The 23082-nt window shown below is 41.2% G+C and overlaps 1 protein-coding gene across 3 annotated transcripts; it reads left to right on the forward strand.

Annotated features, from left to right (window-relative positions):
- Positions 1–140: 140 nt before the first annotated feature.
- Positions 141–12754, forward strand: PTP4A2 (protein tyrosine phosphatase 4A2). Of its 3 annotated transcripts, XM_511509.8 has the most exons (5): positions 141–273; positions 3234–3326; positions 7386–7516; positions 9106–9180; positions 10255–12754. In XM_511509.8, the coding sequence occupies exons 1-5, from the start codon at positions 178–180 to the stop codon at positions 10361–10363; spliced, it is 504 nt and encodes a 167-aa protein (XP_511509.4). In that variant the 5' UTR covers positions 141–177; the 3' UTR covers positions 10364–12754. The 3 variants fall into 3 exon arrangements, with proteins under 3 accessions (XP_511509.4, XP_016813589.1, XP_016813592.1); XM_016958100.4 differs by lacking the exon at positions 9106–9180; XM_016958103.4 differs by lacking the exon at positions 3234–3326 and having other exon boundaries at positions 144–273.
- The last annotated feature ends 10328 nt before the right edge of the window (positions 12755–23082 follow it).

The following is a 23082-nucleotide window of genomic DNA, read 5'->3' on the forward strand; positions in this document are numbered from 1 at the left end:
AGAGAGAAGCTTCATAAGGAATAAACAAGTTGAATAGAGAAAACACTGATTGATAATAGGCATTTTAGTGGTCTTTTTAATGTTTTCTGCTGTGAAACATTTCAAGATTTATTGATTTTTTTTTTTTCACTTTCCCCATCACACTCACACGCACGCTCACACTTTTTATTTGCCATAATGAACCGTCCAGCCCCTGTGGAGATCTCCTATGAGAACATGCGTTTTCTGATAACTCACAACCCTACCAATGCTACTCTCAACAAGTTCACAGAGGTAAGATTGTAGCATGGTCTACTTTTTGGATTGATTTCTAGGTAAAATCCCATTAAAAAATTCTCTTAGCACAAAGCCATTTATTTCTGTATTTGGAGTCATCCTGCCAATCCTGGTTTGAATTGGGTTGGGTTAGTTACAGCAGATTTTTTCAAGAACATTTTGTGAAATTTGGGGACTGTAGAGATATCTAGTACTGTTTTCTCTGTGTTCTTTCTACATTTATTGACAGGTTTTTTTGGTCAAACATTCAGTAATGATAATTAACATTTATTGACCACGATATGCACCTAGCATTATAATAAACAATGTTACACATTATGCAACGAGCAATGTTTGTTGCAAATACAAAAACCCTATGAGGTGTAGATACCATTATTTCCCTCTTACCAATGAGGAAACAGGTTCAGAGCCATTTAGTAATTTGCCTAATGGCACATAGTATGTGGTGGAACTAATGTACTTGCCTAGGTGTCTGACACTAAAAACCATTCTGTATGTACTTCAGATATTCTAACCACCTTTGATGAAAAGGCACCCCCAGACTACTTCGTTGTAATAATCGTATACAAGGGTCCAGAAACTTGGGTGAAGGAAAGGTGGTAGAGGTAGTATTTTTATGTCAGATCCTTAATATTTTTTCTATTGGTAGGAGAAAAAACTCTTTGTACTTCTTTGAGCAAGCATTTGAACATAAGCTTTTTTTTTTTTTTTTTGGGAGACGGAGTCTCGCTCTTCGCCAGGCTGGAGTGCAGTGGCACTATCTCGGCTCACTGCAAGTTCCGCCTCCCGGGTTCACGCCATTCTCCTGCCTCAGCCTCCCTGATAGCTGGGACTACAGGCACCTGCCACCACTCCCGGCTAATTTTTTGTATTTCTAGTAGAGACGGGATTTCACCATGTTAGCCAGGATGGTCTTGATCTCCTGACCTTGTGATCTGTCACCTCGGCCTCCCAAAGTGCTGGGATTACAGGCATGAGCCACCGTGCCCAGCCCTTTTTTTTTTTTTTTTTTGAGACGGAGTGCAGTGGCACGATCTTGGCTCACTGCAACCTGCACCTCCCAGGTTTAAGCGATTCTCCTGCCTCAGCTCCCAAGTAGCTGGGACTACAGGTGCGCGCCACCACACCCAGCTAATTTTTGTATTTTTAGTAGAGACGAAGTTTCACCGTGTTGGCCAGGATGGTCTCGATCTCTTGACCTCGTGATCCGCCTGCCTCGGCCTCCCAAAATGCTGGGATTACAGGCGTGAGCCACTGTGCCTGACCAGAACATAAGCTTTTTAATCATTCTTGGGTTGTTGAGTTTAAATGATTTTTCTTGCTGTATTTATGGAGTAGAGTTAGAAAGGTGGGTGAACTCTTAGTGATTTTCATTTTATAGATGGGAAAACTGAGACCAAAAGAGGATTTGACTTGCTTAAGGTCACAAATACCATAAAAAATGTTATCGCAACTTTTCAATGAATGGCTATTACAGAGTTTATTTTAATGGGATTTTATTTGTATTTTGAAACATTTTTAAAATTCCTGACAATACTTCTACCTTTCTTGAGTCTGTATTATAAGAAGGCCTTTTTGTGAAAAATGAAGTCCTTTAGCAATTAAAATAATTTTACACTTTAGATAACTAAATGATGGACCCTTCTTATAGGATATCACTGTGCCTGCTTATTTATACTTATAATTCCCTGAGCTTCTTAACTTTGTATACACAGCGTACAAGTTGATTCTAGGCCTGTATGCCCTCAGATTGTTCAGTCACCTTTAAGCCTGGCTGAATTATGTGGTACTATTTTCAACCTGTGGATTCCTTGGCCATTGTCTCCAGAAGTGGCACAGGCCACTGTCCTCCTGCAACTATAAAAAAGATATTGGTAGCCCCTTGAAGATAGGTAGTCACTGGGTTAGGGATTCACCGTAGGGAGAGTTTTAAAGGAGCAAGGCTTCTGGCTATAACTGCATTAGCTGTCTTTTTAATATACCACTTTTTTTCTTAATTTCAGAATTTTATTTCTTTAAAAAAAGCATGTTTATTTCATAAAAATATAAAGATACAGACAAGCAAAAAGAATTTAACAACATTTAATTGTTAATAACTGGCTTCTAGATGTTTTTCTCTGCATATATCTGTGTGTATTCATAAATACACATACAGATAGGATCACACTATATATTTTTTAAAATCTTTCCCCATCCTCCTTGGTATTGTTTTTATAGCTGTCATAGTGTTCACTATATGGATGTGCCATACTTCTTTAATCATTCCCTTATTCTTGGACCATTAATGTGGTTTCTAATTTTTCACCATTCCAGTTTGTGGTGAACGTGCTGTTACCTAAATCTTTGTATATGTCTTTAATTATTTCTTTTGTATAAACTCCCAGAAGTAGAATTTTTAGGTTGCAGTTTATGTGAACTTTTGTGTAAGTTTTCACGTTATGCTACCAAATTGCCCTTTAGAAAGGTGAGTCTTACACTGCCACTGAGATTTCATGAGTGTCCATTGAATATATAACCACAGTGAGAACAATTCTGATCTTTGTCTAAAAATGATATCTCATTGTTTTAATTTATAATAGTACATTTCTTTTTTTTTGGAGACGGAGTCTCGCTCTGTCGCCCAGGCTGGAGTGCAGTGGCACGATCTCGGCTCACTGCAATATCTGCCTCCTGGGTTCAAGCGATTCTCCTGCCTCAGCCTCCTGAGTAGCTGGGATTACAGGCCCGCACCACCACACTCAGCTGATCTTTGTATTTTTAATAGAGACGGGGTTTCACTATGTTGGTCAGGCTGGTCTCGAACTCCTTACCTTGTGATATGCCCGCCTCAGGCCTCCCAAAGTGCTGGGATTATAGGCGTGAACCACCCCGCCCGGCCTATAATAGTACATTTCTACATTTTTGGCTGTAGGTTTCAAAAACACAAGTTCCATTATAATTTTTTTTTTTTTTTAAAGGAACTTAAGAAGTATGGAGTGACGACTTTGGTTCGAGTTTGTGATGCTACATATGATAAAGCTCCAGTTGAAAAAGAAGGCATCCACGTTCTAGTGAGTGTGTAGTATTTAAATTTTTCAAAACAAGTTGTATCTTTCAAACATAAATATTTATAAAACTAGGCCAGGTGCACTGGCTCACACCTATAATCCCAATATTGTGGGAAGATCACTTGAACCCAGGAGTTCAAGACCAGCCTGGGCAATGTGGCGAGATCTCATCTGTACAGATAATTAAAAAACTGGTGGGGCATGTTGGTGCACACCTGTGGTCCCAGCTACTTGGGTTTTTGAGGTGAGGGAATCACTTGAGCCCAGGTGGTTGAGACTGCAGTGAGCTGTGGCCACGCCACCACATTCCAGCCTGGGTGACAGAGGGAAACCCCGTCTCAAAAAAAAAAAAAAAAAAATTAAAAACTTGGTATTAGGTGGGCACGGTGGCACACATCTGTAGTCCCAGCTACTTGGGAGGCTGAAGTGAGAGGATCGCCTGAGCCTGGGAGGTCAAGGTTGCAGTGAGCCTTGATTATGCCACTGCACTCCAGCCTGGATGAGAGTAAGACCTTGTCTCAAAAACAAAAACAAAAAAACCCTGGCAGTAATACTTTTGGATTTTTTTAAGGTTGTAGTGGAAAATACATTATTGATAGCAATCTTTCAAATTCTTTTGGATTAACAAATTGGCAGTTTTGTTCATTTGTGCTCTTAAAGCCTACAAATCATAGTATTTTCAACTAATAAAAAGCAAAATTTAGTGTGCTCTTATTTTAACAACATGTAAATTTGCAAGTTTTATTTTTTAGGAAATTAATGCAATATTTAGCTTTTGTTTCTAGGCTACTAATTTGAATATAATGAAAGTAATTTCCATCAGACATTCTTAAGTCCATATGGAACTCTGCCACTTTGCAAGTACAAGATTAGTTACTTAATATTTTGTGGATAACTTGTAGGAGGCAAAAAGGTGGGATAAGAGGATGAGGAGAGGTAGAAGGCATCCTCCTCCAGAGTAATCAGCATAGTTTCTGATACTTTTTGTTAGGTTTCTGAGGAGCTTTAGTATGATTAGATTTCTTGTCTAGCTCAATTTGAGCACAAAGTGATTGAAATTATTTTAAATTAAGTTCCTTTTTAGCATCAAAATAGGCTGTTTCCTTATAGCAAATGGGAGCATCAGATTAGTTAACATTTTATTCTTTCTTCCTTAAGTAGTTGTCTAAGTTGTAGGAGCAGCTTTTAGGAGCACGTAATGAAATGATCTTGTAGTTTTAGATGTCTTTGAGCTGTTGGTTTGATTGTGGGAAGGTTATGTAGTAGGAAGAGAACTGGAGATTTTATAAGTAGTTAGGTAGGAAGAACGTAATAAGGAAGATACTGGTTTAAGGTTATGTTCCTGCTTCTTATTGAGAGGTAGTTCTGTAGTCTTTATTATATTGGTCAGTGGTTGGGAAGGCAGTTGATGCAAAAAGAATAATGACCTATTGGCAAGGCAGTCCTCTTATATCTGATCCATAGTTTCCTCATGTCCATTTTGGTGAAAATAAAAACTAAATAGCCAAATGTGTTTTAAAAAAATGTGTTTTAGGGCCCTGTGTGGTGGCTCATGCCTGTTCCCACCACTCTGGGAGGCCAAGGTGGGTGGATCACTTGAGTCCAGGAGTTCCAAGACTAGTGGGGCAACATGGTGAAACCCTGTCTCTCCGAAAAATACAAAAATTAGCTGGACGTGATGGCATGCACCTATAGTCCCAGCTACTTGGGAGGTTGAGGTGGGAGGATCACCTGAACCCGGGAGGTCAAGGCTGCAGTGAGCCATGATTGTGCTGCTGTGCTTCAGCTTGGGTGACAGAGACCTTGTCAGTCAATCAGTCAATAATGTGTTTTAATAGTTTGGCATGGTAATAATTTGCTTGCAGTCAAATTTCTAAATGACTTTACTGTCCACTGCTGGAAATCACTGGGAATGAGTGGAAACATGTCAAATGCAGCCCTGTGTTTAAAAAGTAGTAATAAAATTTAAACTTCCAAAAATAAGCTGCATACAAGTTTATTTTGCTGCATTATGAATATGTTCTCTAGTGAGCAAAAATCAACTTGTTTTGACAGATGGCAGAGTGAGAAAATGACTGGATTGACCATAGTCTGTTTGAGAGTCACTAATGTTGGTAAACATCTTTGTGAAATAGAAATGAACTAAAGAACTTGAACTAGTTTGAGGAAGATAATGGTAGGCCTAAGATTTATTCCAGGCCTTTAAATTTAGGTTTTTGTTTTGTTTTAAATAGCTGTGATCTGGGAAATGCAAATCAAAAGCACAATATGATACCACCTTACTCCTGTAAGAATGGCCGTAATCAAAAAATTAAAAAAAAAAAATAGATGTTGTCAGGGATGTGGTGAAAAGGGAACACTTGTACACTGCTGGTGGGAATGTAAACTAGTACAACCACTATAGAAAACAGCGTGGAGATTCCTTAAAGAACTAAAAGTAGAACTATCATTTGATCCAGCAATCCCATTACTGGGTATCTACCCAGAGGAAAATAAGTCATTAAAAACAAACAAACAAATAAATAGCTATGATCAGATAAAATGAAAGGTTTAACTTACACTTGAAAAAACAAGGGCATTTAGCCTTAAGCTTGGAATTTCCTTTTCCCAGACAGAGATTTTAAGAGTTAATCTAATTTTGCTAGGTGAGGAGGGTTTTGGAACATTTCATGGTAAGAGGATATCCCCAAATAAGGCCTGTCAGTCCTCTGAATGCTCTTGCAAACCAGACACACATTGGAATAGACTAATGGTGGTTTTAGCTGTATCAGTTTGAGGTTCAGATGTTTCTAAATGATTAATGATTTTTTTAAAAAATAGACACTATATGAGTAAGTGAAGCATGTTTTATATTGTTTCTTAACTAGGTGCATTTTAGGGAGTATTAGAGGAAGTAAGCTCTTGACTAAGATACTGGTTTTATTGCTATTTACAGTTAAACTCTCTAGTGACATTTATAATAACACAGACAGTCCTTTAATTATGGGGCGTAGTTGTCAACTCAAACGTACTGTTTTGGCTAATGGGCTACATGAAGTGTTCTAGTGGTGCCAATAATGAATGCAGAATCAATTTAATGCTCTGTCACTTTTCTCTTTTTCCTCCCCTAATATCTTAAAGTGTCCTTATCCAATCTCATTAGAATAGCCTTATGTTTTTAAAAAAATTCCTAACAGTGTTTTTGCATTTCTATCTTTGAAGCTTAGATGGCAGGAGGGAAGGCTTGTAAAATGTCAGCCCCCAGTCCCCCTCCTCCACTCCCCATTTGTGTTGGTTTCTTAGGACCTCTTGCTAAGTAGTGAGGAAGATAAACCCCTGCCTATACTGTGAATGCTCGTGGGATTAGTCTTAATTGAAAGATAGCCCAAATAGGTGAATACAGAAAGAGAAAGGGATACTTGACAAAATGGTCTCCATTTGCCCAGGACCCTGTCATGCAGCACTGTCCTTGTTAAATGGGGACATATATAATTTAGTAAGCACTTTAAAAATACTTACTGCTTGCCTTTTAATAAGCACAAAGATGGTAGTTTGTTTCTGTTATGATTTACTATTGGAGATTTGTTATCAGATAACCTTTCTCTAAAGATGTCATAACTTAGTTATCTTGAATTATAATCTTCAATTATCTGTAGAGACCAATGAGACACCAGTTGGTATGCTTTGCCAGAATGGACTTTTAAACCATGTTGACATGTGCTGTGTCCTCTGTTACTTTGTCTTGGCTTTAATTACAGTTTTGTCTATTATGTCTAATTACTACTCTATTCAGATATCATTTTTGGGAGAACACTAGCTCTTATGACTCTGATAGAGATTTCTGTACGTTTTTGTAAATTCAGATGTGTGCGACACTGCATTGAGAAGGCTAATTTATTTGGCAAACTTTAATTTCAATCCTGGATCATTTTACAGCAATGATCAGAATTGTGCTAACAGTAGGTATATATAGTGCAGTTAGTTCAGTTAGGCCTGCCGTGTGTACTGTGTGCAGGTATTCTGTATTAGGATGTTAATCATGGAGAAAATATCAATTTAATGTAAAAGGTCATTTCTTTTCAGGATTGGCCATTTGATGATGGAGCTCCACCCCCTAATCAGATAGTAGATGATTGGTTAAACCTGTTAAAAACCAAATTTCGTGAAGAGCCAGGTTGCTGTGTTGCAGTGCATTGTGTTGCAGGATTGGGAAGGTAAACTCTTACCTTTATTACCCTTTTTGTCTGAATTCATTACCATGCCTAAGTTAGTTGGAAGTTTCACTTTGGTAGACATTTGCATATATTATACTAAATAACATTAAATTACCTGAAAGGAAAGGAAATGAGAGGAAAAAGTAGTGTAATGATTTCTCAAAAGAGCCTGTTCATTTCATCTGGTTGTCTGATTCTGATGCCAGCCTGGATTTAGTGGGTGTTTTATTTTTCTCCCTATTTCAAGTAATCAAAAGTTCAGGTCACTGAAATTGGCAACAAAATTAAAATAATTTTAGAGTTTGATGAATCTATACATGGTTAATTTTGGACTGAGATGAATGGGAAGTTAATAGATAGAGAGCAGATATCTGAACTTTAAACTCTTGAAAGAAGATGTATGGACAAGAATGGACTTTGATCTTAAAACCTTTTCCCCTGAGCATTGCTTAGAATGGTGTTGCAACGCTGTCATCAGCAGCAGATTAAATGCCAATTTAGGATGCACACTTTGACTCAAAACATTAGTGTAGGCTGCCATTGCCTCAAGGTGGTGGTGACTCAAGCTGTTAGTTCTGCTCTGCCCTTTTGTTTGCTATTTCCTTTTTTGTAGTGTGGTACTGTTTGTTCATAAGGTTAGAAGTTTTAGTCCTTATCCTGAAGGTTGAAGATAATGTTGTAACTTGACTTGGCAGTTTTATAACTAGTAGCTATCCTAGTTTTAGGTAGCCCAAAATTGGTGCCCTGTAATGGGCTTTATAAAAACATCATTTCCTTTGTTAAATTTTTTTAAAAAGATAGAACTTCTTCTAGTCATCAATTCTTGGGCATTTTCCTAGCTCATCAAAAGGACTTTCTTGAAAAAGTCTAGCACCTTTTTAGCATTTGATAAGGAAATATTAAAATCAATTGGTAATGAAAATTCTGACACATTGGAGATAAGTAATATGTTTGGTCATTTATTTTACTGTGATAATGGCTAAAGGCCAATGAAGGATTTTTGATCATATCTAGTGATGAGAAAATTTAATGTATAATGTGATGTTTTAAAGAGTAAAGATTTCTTAAGGTTTAGAATTTAGTGCTTTACTAAAAGTAGATAATCAGGCTGGGCGCTATGGTTCACTCCTGTAATCCCAGCACTTTGGGAGGCGGAGGCAGGCAGATTGCTTGAGCCTAGGAGTTCAAGAGCAGACTGGGTAACACGGAGAAACCCCGTCTCTACTAACTACTAAAAATCAAAAATTAGCTGGGCATGGTGGCGGGCACCTATAGTCCCAGCTATTTGAGGAACTGAGGCAGGAGGATAACCTGAGCTTTGGGAGGTTGAGGCTGCGGTGAGCCGTGATTGTGCCACTGCACTCTGGCCTGGGTGATAGAGCGAGACCCTGTCCCCTGCCCCGCCAAAAAAAAAAATCATAGAATTAATGATGATGAGATATATTTACTGTATTAGGCAGATACCAGCTACTTTAGTATACAGGAAAAAGAAAGCTCATGCGTTGCATTGGTAATATGCAGTTACAGGTTTTTAAAAATCCTTTCACTCCAAGACTTATGGATACTTACATACAGGTTTCTTTCTGCAGGGCACCTGTGCTGGTTGCACTTGCTTTGATTGAATGTGGAATGAAGTACGAAGATGCAGTTCAGTTTATAAGACAGTGAGTATGAAGTTTTGTGTTCAGAAACACAGAAAGCAAGATCATGCATGAGGAAGGAATTATGGAAGGGATATTCATTTATAGTATGGGATAATTTGCTTTTTTTTGGCTTGAAGTATTATTTGAAGATGTAAAAAATTTAGAGCAAGTGATAGAGACTCAGTACAGCTGGTTTCCAGATTCAAAAGTTTTCTAATTTGGACATTATAGACTGTGTCCAGTATATTGTTTTGAGTATCTAGGAATCTCAAAAATGCCCCTTTTAATAGATTCCATATACCTTCCAAATATAATTCTCTGTTAGGAGGAGGCAAGAAGAATGTGTAGAGGAGCAGTTAATCACCTGAGACTCTTTTTTTTTTTGAGATGGAGTCTTGCTCTGTTGCTCAAGCTGGAGTGCAGTGGCTCAATCTCGGCTCACTGCAACCTCTGCCTCCTGGGTTCAAGCGATTCTACTGCCTCAGCCTCCCAAGTAGCTGGGACTACAGGCACGCACCACCACGCCCAGCTAATTTTTGTATTTTTAGTAGACGGGGTTTCACCATGTTGGCCAGGATGATCTCAATCTCCTGATCTCGTGATCCGCCCACCTCGGCCTCCCAAAGTGCTGGGATTACAGGCGTGAGCCACCACGCCTGGCCTCACCTGGGACTCTTAAGTGATCTATTCAGGGACAAAATCAGGATGGTAGTGCACAGACAGGATCTTGACATTGATCTGGAATAACGAATCATGCTATTTTGTTATCCAGAATTCTTTGACAATTTTTGTCTTGCCCTTTCCCTTTCAACCCTTCCTTTAAAAAAAGAAAACGAAAGTAGAAACTATTCTGATCTTTATTAAATGGTTAATAGACTATAATGACAGTCAGCAAGAAAAATTTTTCTATTCCTTCTAGGAGGGCTTAGAAAGTTGATGTTGCAACTTAGCTCTTTAAGAATTGTTGTAGTATGGGAAATATGCTGGTTTTCAGCTGTGTGGAATTAGAAAGGCTTTAGGATGTAAATAATGCATTTCAGTGAATCAGACAGCTCTTTTTTTACATGATAAAGTTTGCCATTCTTGTATTTTCAGAAAAAGAAGGGGAGCGTTCAATTCCAAACAGCTGCTTTATTTGGAGAAATACCGACCTAAGATGCGATTACGCTTCAGAGATACCAATGGGCATTGCTGTGTTCAGTAGAAGGAAATGTAAACGAAGGCTGACTTGATTGTGCCATTTAGAGGGAACTCTTGGTACCTGGAAATGTGAATCTGGAATATTACCTGTGTCATCAAAGTAGTGATGGATTCAGTACTCCTCAACCACTCTCCTAATGATTGGAACAAAAGCAAACAAAAAAGAAATCTCTCTATAAAATGAATAAAATGTTTAAGAAAAGAGAAAGAGAAAAGGAATTAATTCAGTGAAGGATGATTTTGCTCCTAGTTTTGGAGTTTGAATTTCTGCCAGGATTGAATTATTTTGAAATCTCCTGTCTTTTTAAACTTTTTCAAAATAGGTCTCTAAGGAAAACCAGCAGAACATTAGCCTGTGCAAAACCATCTGTTTGGGGAGCACACTCTTCCATTATGCTTGGCACATAGATCTCCCTGTGGTGGGATTTTTTTTTTCCCTTTTTTTGTGGGGGAGGGTTGGTGGTATATTTTTCCCCTCTTTTTTCCTTCCTCTCCTACACCTCCCTTTTCCCCCGATCCAAGTTGTAGATGGAATAGAAGCCCTTGTTGCTGTAGATGTGCGTGCAGTCTGGCAGCCTTAAGCCCACCTGGGCACTTTTAGATAAAAAACAAAAAAACAAAAAAAAAAACACCAAAAAAAACAGCAGTGAGATATATATATATATATATATATATATATATATATATATATATATATATAAATAAATAAATAAATAAATATGATCCAGGTGGTTTTTAGTCTTTACTGATGAAAGGGTGTTCATGTTAGTTTCCTCAAAACCCTATCTAATACTAGGCAAAGTAGCCAAGAGCCTTTTGTTTTTATTTTGATAAATTAGTGGAGAAATGGCATTTTAAGAGGAGTCTCTTCTCAACTTACCTGAGAGTCGAATTCTTCTCTTCCCTAACCAATGAAGCTAAGTGGATATCCCAGAAACTTGTCTTCTAAAAGGGAGGACTCCAGGCCATCAATAAAGATGTCCAGGCAGTGAGCGTACTTTTTACACCCTGTAGAATTGTGGGCTGTAGCGTTACTCTGATTTTCTGTCTAGTATCAGAGAATGCTGGTAGCTTAAAATTTTTATTTTAGGACTTGTACTCTGAATTTTCAGGAACCGTCAAAGGAGCAGCAGCAAATTCACATATTTTCGACTTGAGAAATGCTTGTGGTATGTGTTTTCCAAACTGCCCCCTATATGTAAAGTTCAGTTTAACCACTGATTGCCTTGTTATTACTAGTTTTTTTGAGATTAAAAAAAAAAAAATCCCTGGTTTAAAACCAACAATGATGCCTAGTGAGTATATGTCCACAGGCCATAACAGGGTAGAAGAGAGACATCGTGCAACCCAATGAGTAGTGAAGGGACTGTGTTGCTTGTGAAGCGGTGTAGTAGCATTTTTGCAGATTCTTGGCTGGGTTTAGTGTACTGATCTAGAAAAGCTGTTTTTCTGCTCCTTTGTGGAAGGCAGTTATGATCAGGCTGCATGGACAAAGCAGGTAGAGGGGCACCATCAGGGGCTCTTGCACTATTTTCACCTCTAAATATTACATACTTAGTAGTGCCCTGCTTCTAGGGCTCTGAATACGGGCTTAAAGTCATCTTGTCCTGCTGGAATTTGCTGTGCAGAGCCATAAGCCTCCCATTTTGTTAGCATCAGCTAGGCCAGTAGGAACAGACCGGGACCTTGTCTCACACTGGTGATACCTCAAATGTTGACCGGCTATGTGAACTGCCTATTTCCTATTGCTGGAGTTTTGATTTTTAACTAAACGCAAATCTGTAGATTCTCTCTCCCATCCCAGAAAACAAAACAAAATAATGCTTTTTGAAATTGTTTTTAGGACTTTAAAACATAATGGTATATCCAAAATTCTTTATTTCAGAATGCAACAATAGATTCCATTAATATAGACTCAAGATCAAAACAGCATACCTGCTAAGCTAAGATAGATGGTGTTGATTCCACTGGGTTTTGATCAATACAATAACAAACCTTTTTCCTTTGACATACTCTGAATTTTGTTGTTTGGGGGGAGGGTGTGTGTGTGTGTGTGTGTGTGTGTGTGCACGCGCGCACGCGCAGTGTCCATCAGTATCAGTGCCTGCCTGAGTTAGGAAGATTACATTCTTGGTTCTGTATTGAGGAGAAGGATGTATAAAGCAACATGAAACATTAGCCCTCCTTTTATTTTAAAGACTAATGTTAATTGTTCTTAAAACTGGATTTTTTTCCTTAAAATTAAAGCAATTTTTTTCTTTTCGATTTAATGAAGTATTGCTAGCTGAAGCCAGTTTGACATAGAGAGATGTCAGATTGATTTGAAAGGTGTGCAGCCTGATTTAAAACCAAACCCTGAACCCTTTTAAAGAACAATAAAACATATTTTACACGCTCTTTGTGCATTTTTTTCCTCCATCCTCAAGAGTTTATGTCTGTGCTTATAAAGCGGAGTTTAAGCTGGGTGCAGTGGCTCATGCCTATAATCCCAGCACTTCGGAAGGCCAAGGCAGGCGGATCACTTGAGCCCAGGAGTTCAAGACCAGCCTGGGTAATGTGGTGAGTCCATCTCTACAAAAAAAAATGTTTAATAATTAGCTGGGCATGGTGGTGTGTGCTTGCAGTCTCAGCTACTTGGGAGGCTGAGGTGAGAGGAACACTTGAGCCCAAGAGGTTGAGGCTGTAGTGAGCTGTGATCATGCCACTATACTCCAGCCTTGGTGACAGACACCCTGTCCCAAAACAACAACAACAAAACCAAAATTTCACTTACATCTGTTCCCCTTTCTTTGCCTGCTATTTTCAAGGACTGTTTTGGGTCCTGCTAGTTTACTGCAAGGAGGTAAAATAGAGGCTTGGAAATTCAAAGATTTTATGTCACTGAGGTGTTACCAGTAAGAGCCAACTTAACCATAGCTGGGATACATCTAGTACATTTTCTGGTTCAGTTCTTGTATACAACCCTGTAGGAATTCAGCATCTTGTCAAAGGCTTGGTTTATACCATAGATTATTATTTTTTAGAGACAGAGTCGTGCAGTGCTTCCCAGGCTGGAGTGCAGTGGCTATTCACAGAGTCAATAATCGCATACTATGGCCATTCTGAGTAGTCTCTCACTGCACCCAGCTTATTTATACCATAGGTTTTGGTGAAGCATTGCAACTTTGTACTTGAATTCGTATTAAAGAACAATGAGGAAGTAACAGCTCTGTATTAATATATCAGGATTTGGGAGTGTGGAATTTCCCTTTCACTATGGGTAAGCATCCATCCACCCAGCTAACAACATGCTCAGATACTAGGGAAAGATACGACACTCATTTCACTTTGGAGTACCTCAGTCTGGAGGGGGTGTCAGATATGTAGACATAAAACAGTTACAGTGGGTGGTTATAGTACTATTTATAGATCATTGATCCACAGCCTGGGCAACATGGCCAAACCCCAACTTGACAAAAAATACAAAAACTAACTGGGTGTCGTGGTGCACTACCATCTGGACTACAGTCCCAGCTACTCGGGAGGCTGAAGTGAGAGGATTGCTTGAACATGGGAGGCTGAAGTTGCAGTGACCTGATACTGTGCCACTGCACTTCATCCTGGGTGACAGCGAGACGAGTCTCAGAATTCATTGATCCTGCCACTTCTCTTCACCTCTTTTCACTTCTTCATGTCCATTACCTAGCTCAGGTTCTGTGATGCACTGTGACAATCAGCTTTTCAGCCTTGCCCCATCTCTTGTTTCATTGTACTTCCCTGGCTAAAATCCATTTTTGGTTAAGTTCAGTACTCCACTTTCTGTGCACTTAAGTACTTACACAACTGAACATGCTGATTCAGTCTCTCTAAGGTCATGACCTCCCCGGGCCAGGTGGTACGCGCCTGTTAAGTCTCAGTCAGTCAGGAGGCTGAGGCAAGAGAATCACTTGAGCCCAGGAGTTTTGAGGCTACATTGTGAAATGATTGTGCCCGTGAACAGCCACTGCACTCCATCCTGGGCAACATAGTGAGACCCTGTCTTGAAAACTAAAGCTATGACCTCACATGAGCCTCAAAACCTCTCAATCCTAGTACATTTCTCTATCCCATTTACACTTTCTCTTAAATTTTTAACACCTTTGCCATCCTCTCAGCTTATGACTTTTTAAAACTTATAAAATTTTCACAAGCTCCTTCCATCACATCTACTCACCCACCTGCATCTGTGCTACTGTCTTTCTTTTAGTTACTATAGGCAGACTGTCCTTGCCCAATTTTTTTTTTTTTTTTTTTTTTTTGAGACTGAGTCTTGCTCTGTCACCCAGGCTGGAGTACAGTGGCGCAATCTCAGCTCACTGCAACTTCCGCCTCCCGGGAGCAAGCGATTCTCCTGCCTCAGCATCCTGAGTAGCAGGGATTACAGGCACATGCCACCAAGCCCAGCTAATTTTTGTATTTTTAGTAGAGACGGGGTTTCACCATATTGGTCAGGCTGGTCTCAAACTCCTGACCTCATGATCTGCCTACCTTGGCCTCCCAAAGTGCTGGGATTACAGGCATGAGCCACTGCCTGGCCTGTCCTTGCCCTATTATTTAAGGCAAGCTTTTCCACTTGTGTGCTAAATTCCATCCCTTAACCTGTTCAAAGGGCCCAGAGGTGTAGCCATTTTCCTTCTCTGTCCTGCTCATTAACTTTTCCCCCTACTAGATCATTCCCATGAGCTTATAAACATGCTAGTATTCCATATTTTAAAAAAATCCTTGTTTGACCCCACATCTGCCCCTTCAGCTGTCATCCCGCTTCTTTGCTCTTCTCTAGTACAAGTTGAGAGTTATCTATCTATGCTCTCTACTTCTCTCCTTTGAGCTTGCACCAATGAGGATTTTGACTCCACAGAACAGCCCGTGTTAAAGATCACCAGAGGCTGGGTGCAGTGGCTCATGCCTGCACTTTGGGAGGCCAAGGCAGACAGATCACATGAGGCCAGGAGTTCAAGACCAGCCTCCCAACATGGTGAAACCCCGTCTCTACTGAAAATACAAAATTAGCTGGATGTGGTGGCACACGCCTGTAATCCCAGCTACTCTGGGTGGCTGAGGCACGAGAATCGCTTGAACCTGGGAGGCAGAGGTTGCAGTGAGCCAAAATTATGCTTCTGTGCTCCTACCTGGTCAACAGAGTAAGACTGTCTCAAAAAAAAAAAAAAAAAAAAAAAGGATCACCCCGATGGTCAATTCTCATAACTTTTTTTTGAGGGTCTTGTTTTGTCACCCAGGCTGGAGTGTAGTGGCATGATCATAGCTCACCGTAACCTTGAACTCGGGCTCAAACGATCCTACCTCAGCCTCCTGAGTAGCTAGGACTACACGTGCATGTCACTGTGCCCAGCTAATTAAAATTTTTTGGTTGGGTGTGGTGGCTCACACCTGTAATCCCAGCACTTTGGGAGGCCGAGGTGGGCGGATCACCTGAGGCCAGGGGTTCGAGACCAGCCTGGCCAACATGGCGAAACCCCGTCTCTTCTAAAAATACAAAATTAGCCAGGCATGGTGATGCATGCCTGTAGTCCCAGCTACTCGGGAGGCTGAGGCAGGAGAATCGTGCCATTGCACTCCAGCCTGGGTGACGAGCGAAACTCTGTCTAAAAAAAAAAAAAAATTTTTTTTTTTTTTTTTTTTTGGAGAGACATAGTCTTCATAGCCTTTATTTATTTATTTATTTTGTACATGGAGTCTTGCTCTGTGGCCCAGGCTGGAGTGCAGTGGTGCGATCTCGGCTCACTGCAATCTCTACCTCCTGGGTTTAAGCAATTCTCCTGCCTCAGCCTCCCAAGTAGCTGGGACTACAGGCACGTGCCACCACGCCCAGCTAATTTTTGTATTTTTAGTAGAGATGGAGTTTCACCATGTTGGCCAGGCTGGTCTTGAACTCCTGACCTCAAGTGATCCCTCCACCTCGGCCTCCCAAAGTGCTGGGATTACAGGCATGAGCTACCGTGCCTGGCCAAAACATAGTCTTTTTATGTTGCCCAGGCTGGTCTTGAGCTCCTGGTCTCAAATGATCCCCCTGCCTCCGCTTCCCAGAGCGCTGAGATGATGAGCATGAGCCACTGTGCCCACCTTCATAACTTCTTTGACATGTCAGCATATGGTACAGTTGACCACTTCCGCTTTGAAATGCTTCATTTGCATGTAGGAAAATAATGCCCTTCTCCCCTAACCCCCCCTCAAATGTCCAGGTTCTAAGTCCCTGGAACCTGTGAATGTTATCCTACATGTCAAAGGGACTTTGTGGGTGTGATTAAGTTCGGAATTTTGAGATGGGAAGAATATCTTGGATTATCTTGGTAGGCCTGATCTAATAGCATGGATCCGAAAAGCAGAGAACCTTTCCTAGCTGAGGTCAGAGGGAGATGTGTCTAGGATAGAAGGATCAGAGATTTATTTGAAGGTGGAGGGAAGGGGCCAGGAGCCAAGGAGTGATGGCAGCCTCGAACCTGGAGAAGGCAAGGAAACAGATTCGCCCAACAGCCTCCAAGAAGGAACTTAGCCTGCTAACACCTTGATTTTGGTTGCATGTAGGATTTCTACAGAACTGTAGGGTAAATCTGTGTTGTTTTCAGCCACAATGTTTGTGATAATTTATTATAGCACCAATAGAAAACGAATACAGGTTTTTGCCTCTAGAATACCACACTCCTGAGTTTTCACCTAGTTTAGTCGCCACACCTCAGTTTCGGTTTCTGGTTCCTCATTAGCTTCTACACTTCTGTTCTATCTCCCTGGACTCTATTCTCTGGATTCTAGACCCATATCCAATACCTCCCTCTCATCTCTCACTGATGTGTCATAGTGGAAACTTAACTTTAATTCTTGCTCAAATGTTAGCTTGAGTGAAGCTTTCCATGGCCACCCTATTTGTCCCACTAAGCTTTAGTGTCCTCTGTAATACTTACCACCATCTCACAAGCTTCTTTTTTTTTTTTTAAAGTTTCACTCTTGTTGCCCAGGCTGGAGTGCGATGGTGCAATCTCGGCTTACTGCAAACTCCGCCTCCTGGGTTCAAGCAATTCTCCTGCCTCAGCCTCCCAAGTAGCTGGGATTACAGGCATGTTCCACCATGTCCGGCTAATTTTGTATTTTTAGTAGAGACAGGGTTTCTCCATGTTGATCAGGCCGGTCTCAAACTCCCAACCTCAGGTGATACGCCTGCCTCGGCCTCCCAAAGTGCTGGGATTGCAGACAGGTGTGAGCCACTGCACCCGGCCTCGACATTTTAATTATTTGTTTCCCCCATCAAAATATAAGCTCAACAAAGGCATAGCTGTTTTTTGTTTTGTGTTTCGTTCACCGTATCTTCAGCACCTCAAATAGAGCTTGGCATGCAGCAGGTGCTCAGTGGATACTGAATGAATGGGTACGGATAGAGACATAGACAAATTATGGTACTATGATACTAGGGGGTAACTAAAACTGCCCTGGAGCACATCAGGAGATGCTGCAGTGGGCATGTTTGAGCTGGATTTTGAAGGATGAGATAGAAAAGGTTGATACACAATGAGATAGCATGTTCCATCCATCTGAATGGCTATCATAAAAAAGATGGACCATAACGAGTCTTGGGAAGGGTATGAAGAAATTGGAACCTTTATACATTGCTGGTAATAATATAAAGCGATGGTGCAGTCACTTTTGAAAAACAGTTTGGCAGTTTCTCAAAAAGTTAAACACTTGCCATATGACCCAGCAATTCCAATATGTACAATTTTCAATTCTACATATATACAAGGGAAATGAAGACATTACGGTTACATGGGCTAGGGCGGGGACAGGGTTTCTTTCTGTGGTGATAAAAGTGTTCTGGGATTAGACAGTGGTGATGGTTGCATAATAGTGTGACTGCATTAAATGCTGCTAAGTTGTACACTTACAAAAAAAGGTTGATGTGGGGACAGTACATTTCAGGTTGAGGAAATAATACAAGGCAGTGGAAGTATGAAAGAGCATGGTATTTTTGGGAGAAGGGGCAAGATTTGGTCTCTCTGGAGGGTTTGGATTTGTGCTAGGCAGGTTTGGTTGTCATCAGAGTAGAAGAGGTACTAGACACCCCTTCCTTGTACCTCCCCGTCTACCCCCGAGGCCATAGATGATTGGATCAGGGATAGACAGTTGACTCAACTGCTGACATTGGCCAGCAGATTCTCGATTTTTTTTTTTTTTTTTGAGATGTAGTGTTGCTCTGCTGCCCAGGCAGGAGTGCAGTGGTGTGATCTCTGCTCACTGCAACCTCTGCCTCCCAGGTTCAAGCGATTCTCCTGCCTCAGCCTCCCAAGTAGCTGGGACTACAGGTGTATGCCACCAGGCCTGGGTAATTTTTGTATTTTTAGTAGAGATGAAGTTTCACCATGTTGGCCAGGCTGGTCTCGAACTCCTGACCTCAAGTGATCCACCTGCCTCAGCCTCCTAGAGTACTGAGATTACAGGCGTGAGCCACCGCGCCCAGCCCAGATTCTCAATTTCAACTGAGGTAGACTCTTGGATGTGAGGGGCCAGTAGGGCCATGTGTATGTTGGGTCATATGTGAGACGAGTAGACAAAGGACAGAGGAAGGAGGACGGAGAAGCAGCCCAGGGGAGCAGAGAGAAGAGACTGTGGCCTGGGATTAGGGGAGCAATGCCCCTGAATTCAGAGTTCTTTTTCATAAAGCCCAGCTGCATGTCGTCCCCTGAAGTCCTTTCGATGGTTTCTGTCCCTTCCCTCGCCCCTTGTTTAAAATAGCTTGAGTCAGTTTCTTAATAACCAAGACAGCCTTGACTAGAAGGGATTATACAAATAGCATGTTAAATGCTGTGACTGAAGCTCCTATAGGTAGAGTGGTGATTTATGCTACATCCTATACACTATTCTAGGCACTGAGGATATAGTGGGAAACAAGAAACACGCTCTGCCCTGGTAGGGCTTACATTCTACTGGAGAAGACAGAGAATAAACAGGTACACAAATTAGTAATCTATTTTCAGATAGTGATCAGTGCAACAAAGATAGGAAGAAAATAAAGCAGGTAAAGGGATAGTGATTGGGGTTATACATGACAGGAGCGGTCGGGGAAAGTCTGTGGAAGGTAAAGGAGCCTGCTGTGTGCAGATGCTATGAGAAGATACTGGAGGCACTTCCCACGCAGTATGTGTAGCAGTATGTGCAAAGTTGAAAGAATAAGCTTGGTGCGTTCAAGGAACATCAGTGTGGGTTTTATGGTTGGAGCATAGCGAGGAGTGAAGAATAAACTTAGAGACCAAATTGTGTTGATTTGGTGAGGCTGGGAAGGTTGTTGGGGTCATATTGCAGAGACTTATGTATCATATTAAGAAAGTTGAGGCTGGGCACGGTGGCTCACACCTGTAATCCCAGCACTTTGGGAGGCTGACGCGGGGTGGGTCGCTTGAGCTCAGGAGTTTGAGACCAGCCTGGTTAACATGGTGAAACCCCATCTCTACAGAAAATACAAAAATTAGCCCGGCATGGTGGTGCATACCTGTAGTCCCAACTACTTGGGAGGCTGAGGTGGGAGGATTGCCTGAGCCCAGGAGGCAGAGGTGGCAGAAAGAAAGAAATTTGAAACTTTATCGATCATTTCTCAATCTGGAGAAGACATCAGATTCAACTATGTGGTTTATTAAAAATGTCCACGTCCAGGTACCACCCAGATCATTCTGAATCAGTCTCTAGTTGTGAATCCGCTTTGGGCGGTGGGGAGCCATGAAGGTTGGTAAGCACAGCAGCTACGTGGTCAGATCTATGCTCAGAAAGTTATTCAAGGAGCTCCTTAAATCAGAGACCGTACCTGTTATGTAAACCCAGTTCCTGATTTGTACTATGCATGCAACAAATATCAGCTGAATGAATGAGAATGAATTGGAGAGACTAGAAGCTGAGAGACATTTATGGATGGTGGGTGGATGATAGTTGCAGCAGTTCAGGACAGAAGTGTTGGGGCCTTAACTAAGGGAGCAGCGGATGGATGGGATAGAAGATTCTTTCCTTTTAGCCACCAGATCCCAGATCTACATGAAAAGGTATCCAGCATATCTACATGCTAATTTCTTTCTTTGTTTCTTTTTTTTTTTTTTTTTTGAGACGGAGTCTCGCTCTGTTGCTCAGGCTGGATGCAGTGGCACGATCTCAGCTCACTGCAAGCTCTGCCTCCCGGGTTCACGCCATTCTCCTGCCTCAGCCTCCCAAGTAGCTGAGACTACAGGCACCTGCCACCACACCCGGCTAAGTTTTTGTATTTTCAGTAGAGACTGGGTTTCACCATGTTAGCCAGGGTGGTCTCGATCTCCTGACCTCGTGATCTGCCTGCCTCGGCCTCCCAAAGTGCTGGGATTACAGGAGTGAGCCACCGCACCCGGCCTACATGCTAATTTCAAAGGATTAATTTACAGGGATATCTGGCCATGGGAAAGATTTGTAAAACCGCCCCTACCTCTTATTTTCTCCACAGATCACACTTGCAAATGAAAGTAAATAGAATCCTCTTCACTACTTGCAACACTGCTAACCACCGCAAACAGGTTAACAGAAGTGTGATATTAGCCATGTTACTTCTGTTTCCTTTGCTGTTTTGGGGTCTGGCAGTCAGGAAGATAGAGAAATAAAATGATGATACTGGCCATCATATGTTGAGTACTACTGTGCTCAGAATTTCATGTGCATGATCTAATTTAATCTTCATAGGCTACTACATAGGCTTCATCATTGCTAATCCCATTTTATAAATGAGAAAATCAGGAGGTGAAGTAATAGCAAGCTGGTGGCAGGGGCAGTATTAGAATCTGGGCCTGGGCCGGGCGCGGTGGCTCACGCCTGTAATCTCAGCACTTTGGGAGGCCGGGGCAGGTGGATCACCTAAGGTCAGGAGTTCGAGACCAGCCTGGCCAAAATGATGAAACCCTGTCTGTACTAAAAATACAAAAAATTATCTGGGCATGGTGGCAGGCACCTGTAATCCCAGCTACTCTGGGGGCTGAGTCAGGAGAATCACTTGAACCTGGGAGCGGAGGTTGCAGTGAGCTGAGATTACCACACTGCACTCCAGCCTGGACCACAGAGCGAAACTCCATCTCAAAAAAAAAAGAAAAAGAAAAAAAGAAAAAAGAATCTGGGGCTGATTTTAAAACCAGTGCTTCGCTGCTCAGCTGCACTGCTGTGGAGGAATGAGAAGGTGTTTCTTGGGGATCTCATGTTCAGGATGTTGCTGTGAGGTTTTGCACTCGATAAGCATTCCTGTTAATTGAGTTGCATCTTTATGTTAGGTGCAGCGGGGACACGCACCCATGCATGTGTGTGTATAGCAGTTCTATCTCATCAGTGGATTTAACTTACGCAAACTGTGTGTAATGGGCCCTGTCAGTAACAAACCAGGATGTTTGAGCAGAGTGGTTTATAGTCTATAATTGGCTTCCTATTATTGTTGGCTGGTTCTCCTGCACATAGAGTATTATGCCAGGATTGGCATTTGATTTAAGAAATTTTCAAATTGATTTTATCTTCAGTGCATTAATGTGTGGCCTAAATTCCTGCAGAGGCATTAGATAACCAGCCTGGACATGCTTTAGCAATCGCAACTGGATCTGAGCTGCCAGTGCTACAGCTTTTATTCAGCACAGATAAATCATTTCTCTGAAAACACTTTTCTAACTAAGTCTTGTGACTGAGTTTTAAGGGCACCTCAAGTTTAGGCCCCTTGAAACTGGAATATATATATTCTCCAAATCATGCAAAACACAAAAATGGGAATTTGTTAACATGAGTACATTTAATCACTATCATCCTTTTGGAACTGAACACATAAATATTGAAGGAATGGTGTGGAAATCAACCTAATTTTCAAGGGTGTAGAATTTTGATGCCTTTTAAAGTCAGAAAATATGAAATATGATCCCAGTTATGAAAATGCTATAAATGTGGCTGAGTACACAGAAAACTAGAGAATGTTCTGCAATTTCCTGTAGATTAGCATAGGTAAATGTTTTTGGTAAAAAATTTTCAGCTCTAAAAGCACAGAATAGATCACAGCTGCATGAAAATACTAATTAATCATCTTTAATGCTTTTATGCAAATGATTATATTTGACTTTCATTTAGAATTGCCATTAACACCTGGAACCCTGAGATTGATAACAGGTAAAATTTTCATGAATACATAAAGATTTGAATCATGTTTAGATTAATTTATAGCACCTATATTCATTACTACAAGTCCTCTTGAAATCTAAAAATCATGGGATGAGACAGAAAATAGAGAAGAGGAGATGGCCTTTGAACTTACCAATTTTTTTTATCGGTGATGAAGGATGGGCTAAACTTGTATTTTTTCTACCTTTTGCAGTAATTTGCCCAGGTGTTATGTGTGTTTGTACTACAGGAGACTTTCTAATTATTTCATGTTCGGAGACAGCACTATTTTGTTTTTTCTTTTTGAGATGGAGTCTCACTCTGTCACTCAGGCTGGAGTGCAGTGGCGAGATATCGGCTCACTGCAACCTTCGCCTCCTGGGTTCAAGTGATTCTCATGCCTCAGCATCCCAAGTAGCTGGGACTACAGGTGCCCGCCACTACACCCAGCTAATTTTTGTATTTTTAGTAGAGACGGGGTTTCACCATGTTGGCCAGGCTGGTCTCAAAGTCCTGACCTTGTGATCTGCCCGCCTAGGCCTCCCAAAGTGCTGGGATTACAGGTGTCAG

The sequence above is a fragment of the Pan troglodytes genome, chromosome 1 (genome assembly GCF_028858775.2).
Source record: "Pan troglodytes isolate AG18354 chromosome 1, NHGRI_mPanTro3-v2.0_pri, whole genome shotgun sequence".
Lineage (NCBI taxonomy): Eukaryota > Metazoa > Chordata > Mammalia > Primates > Hominidae > Pan > Pan troglodytes.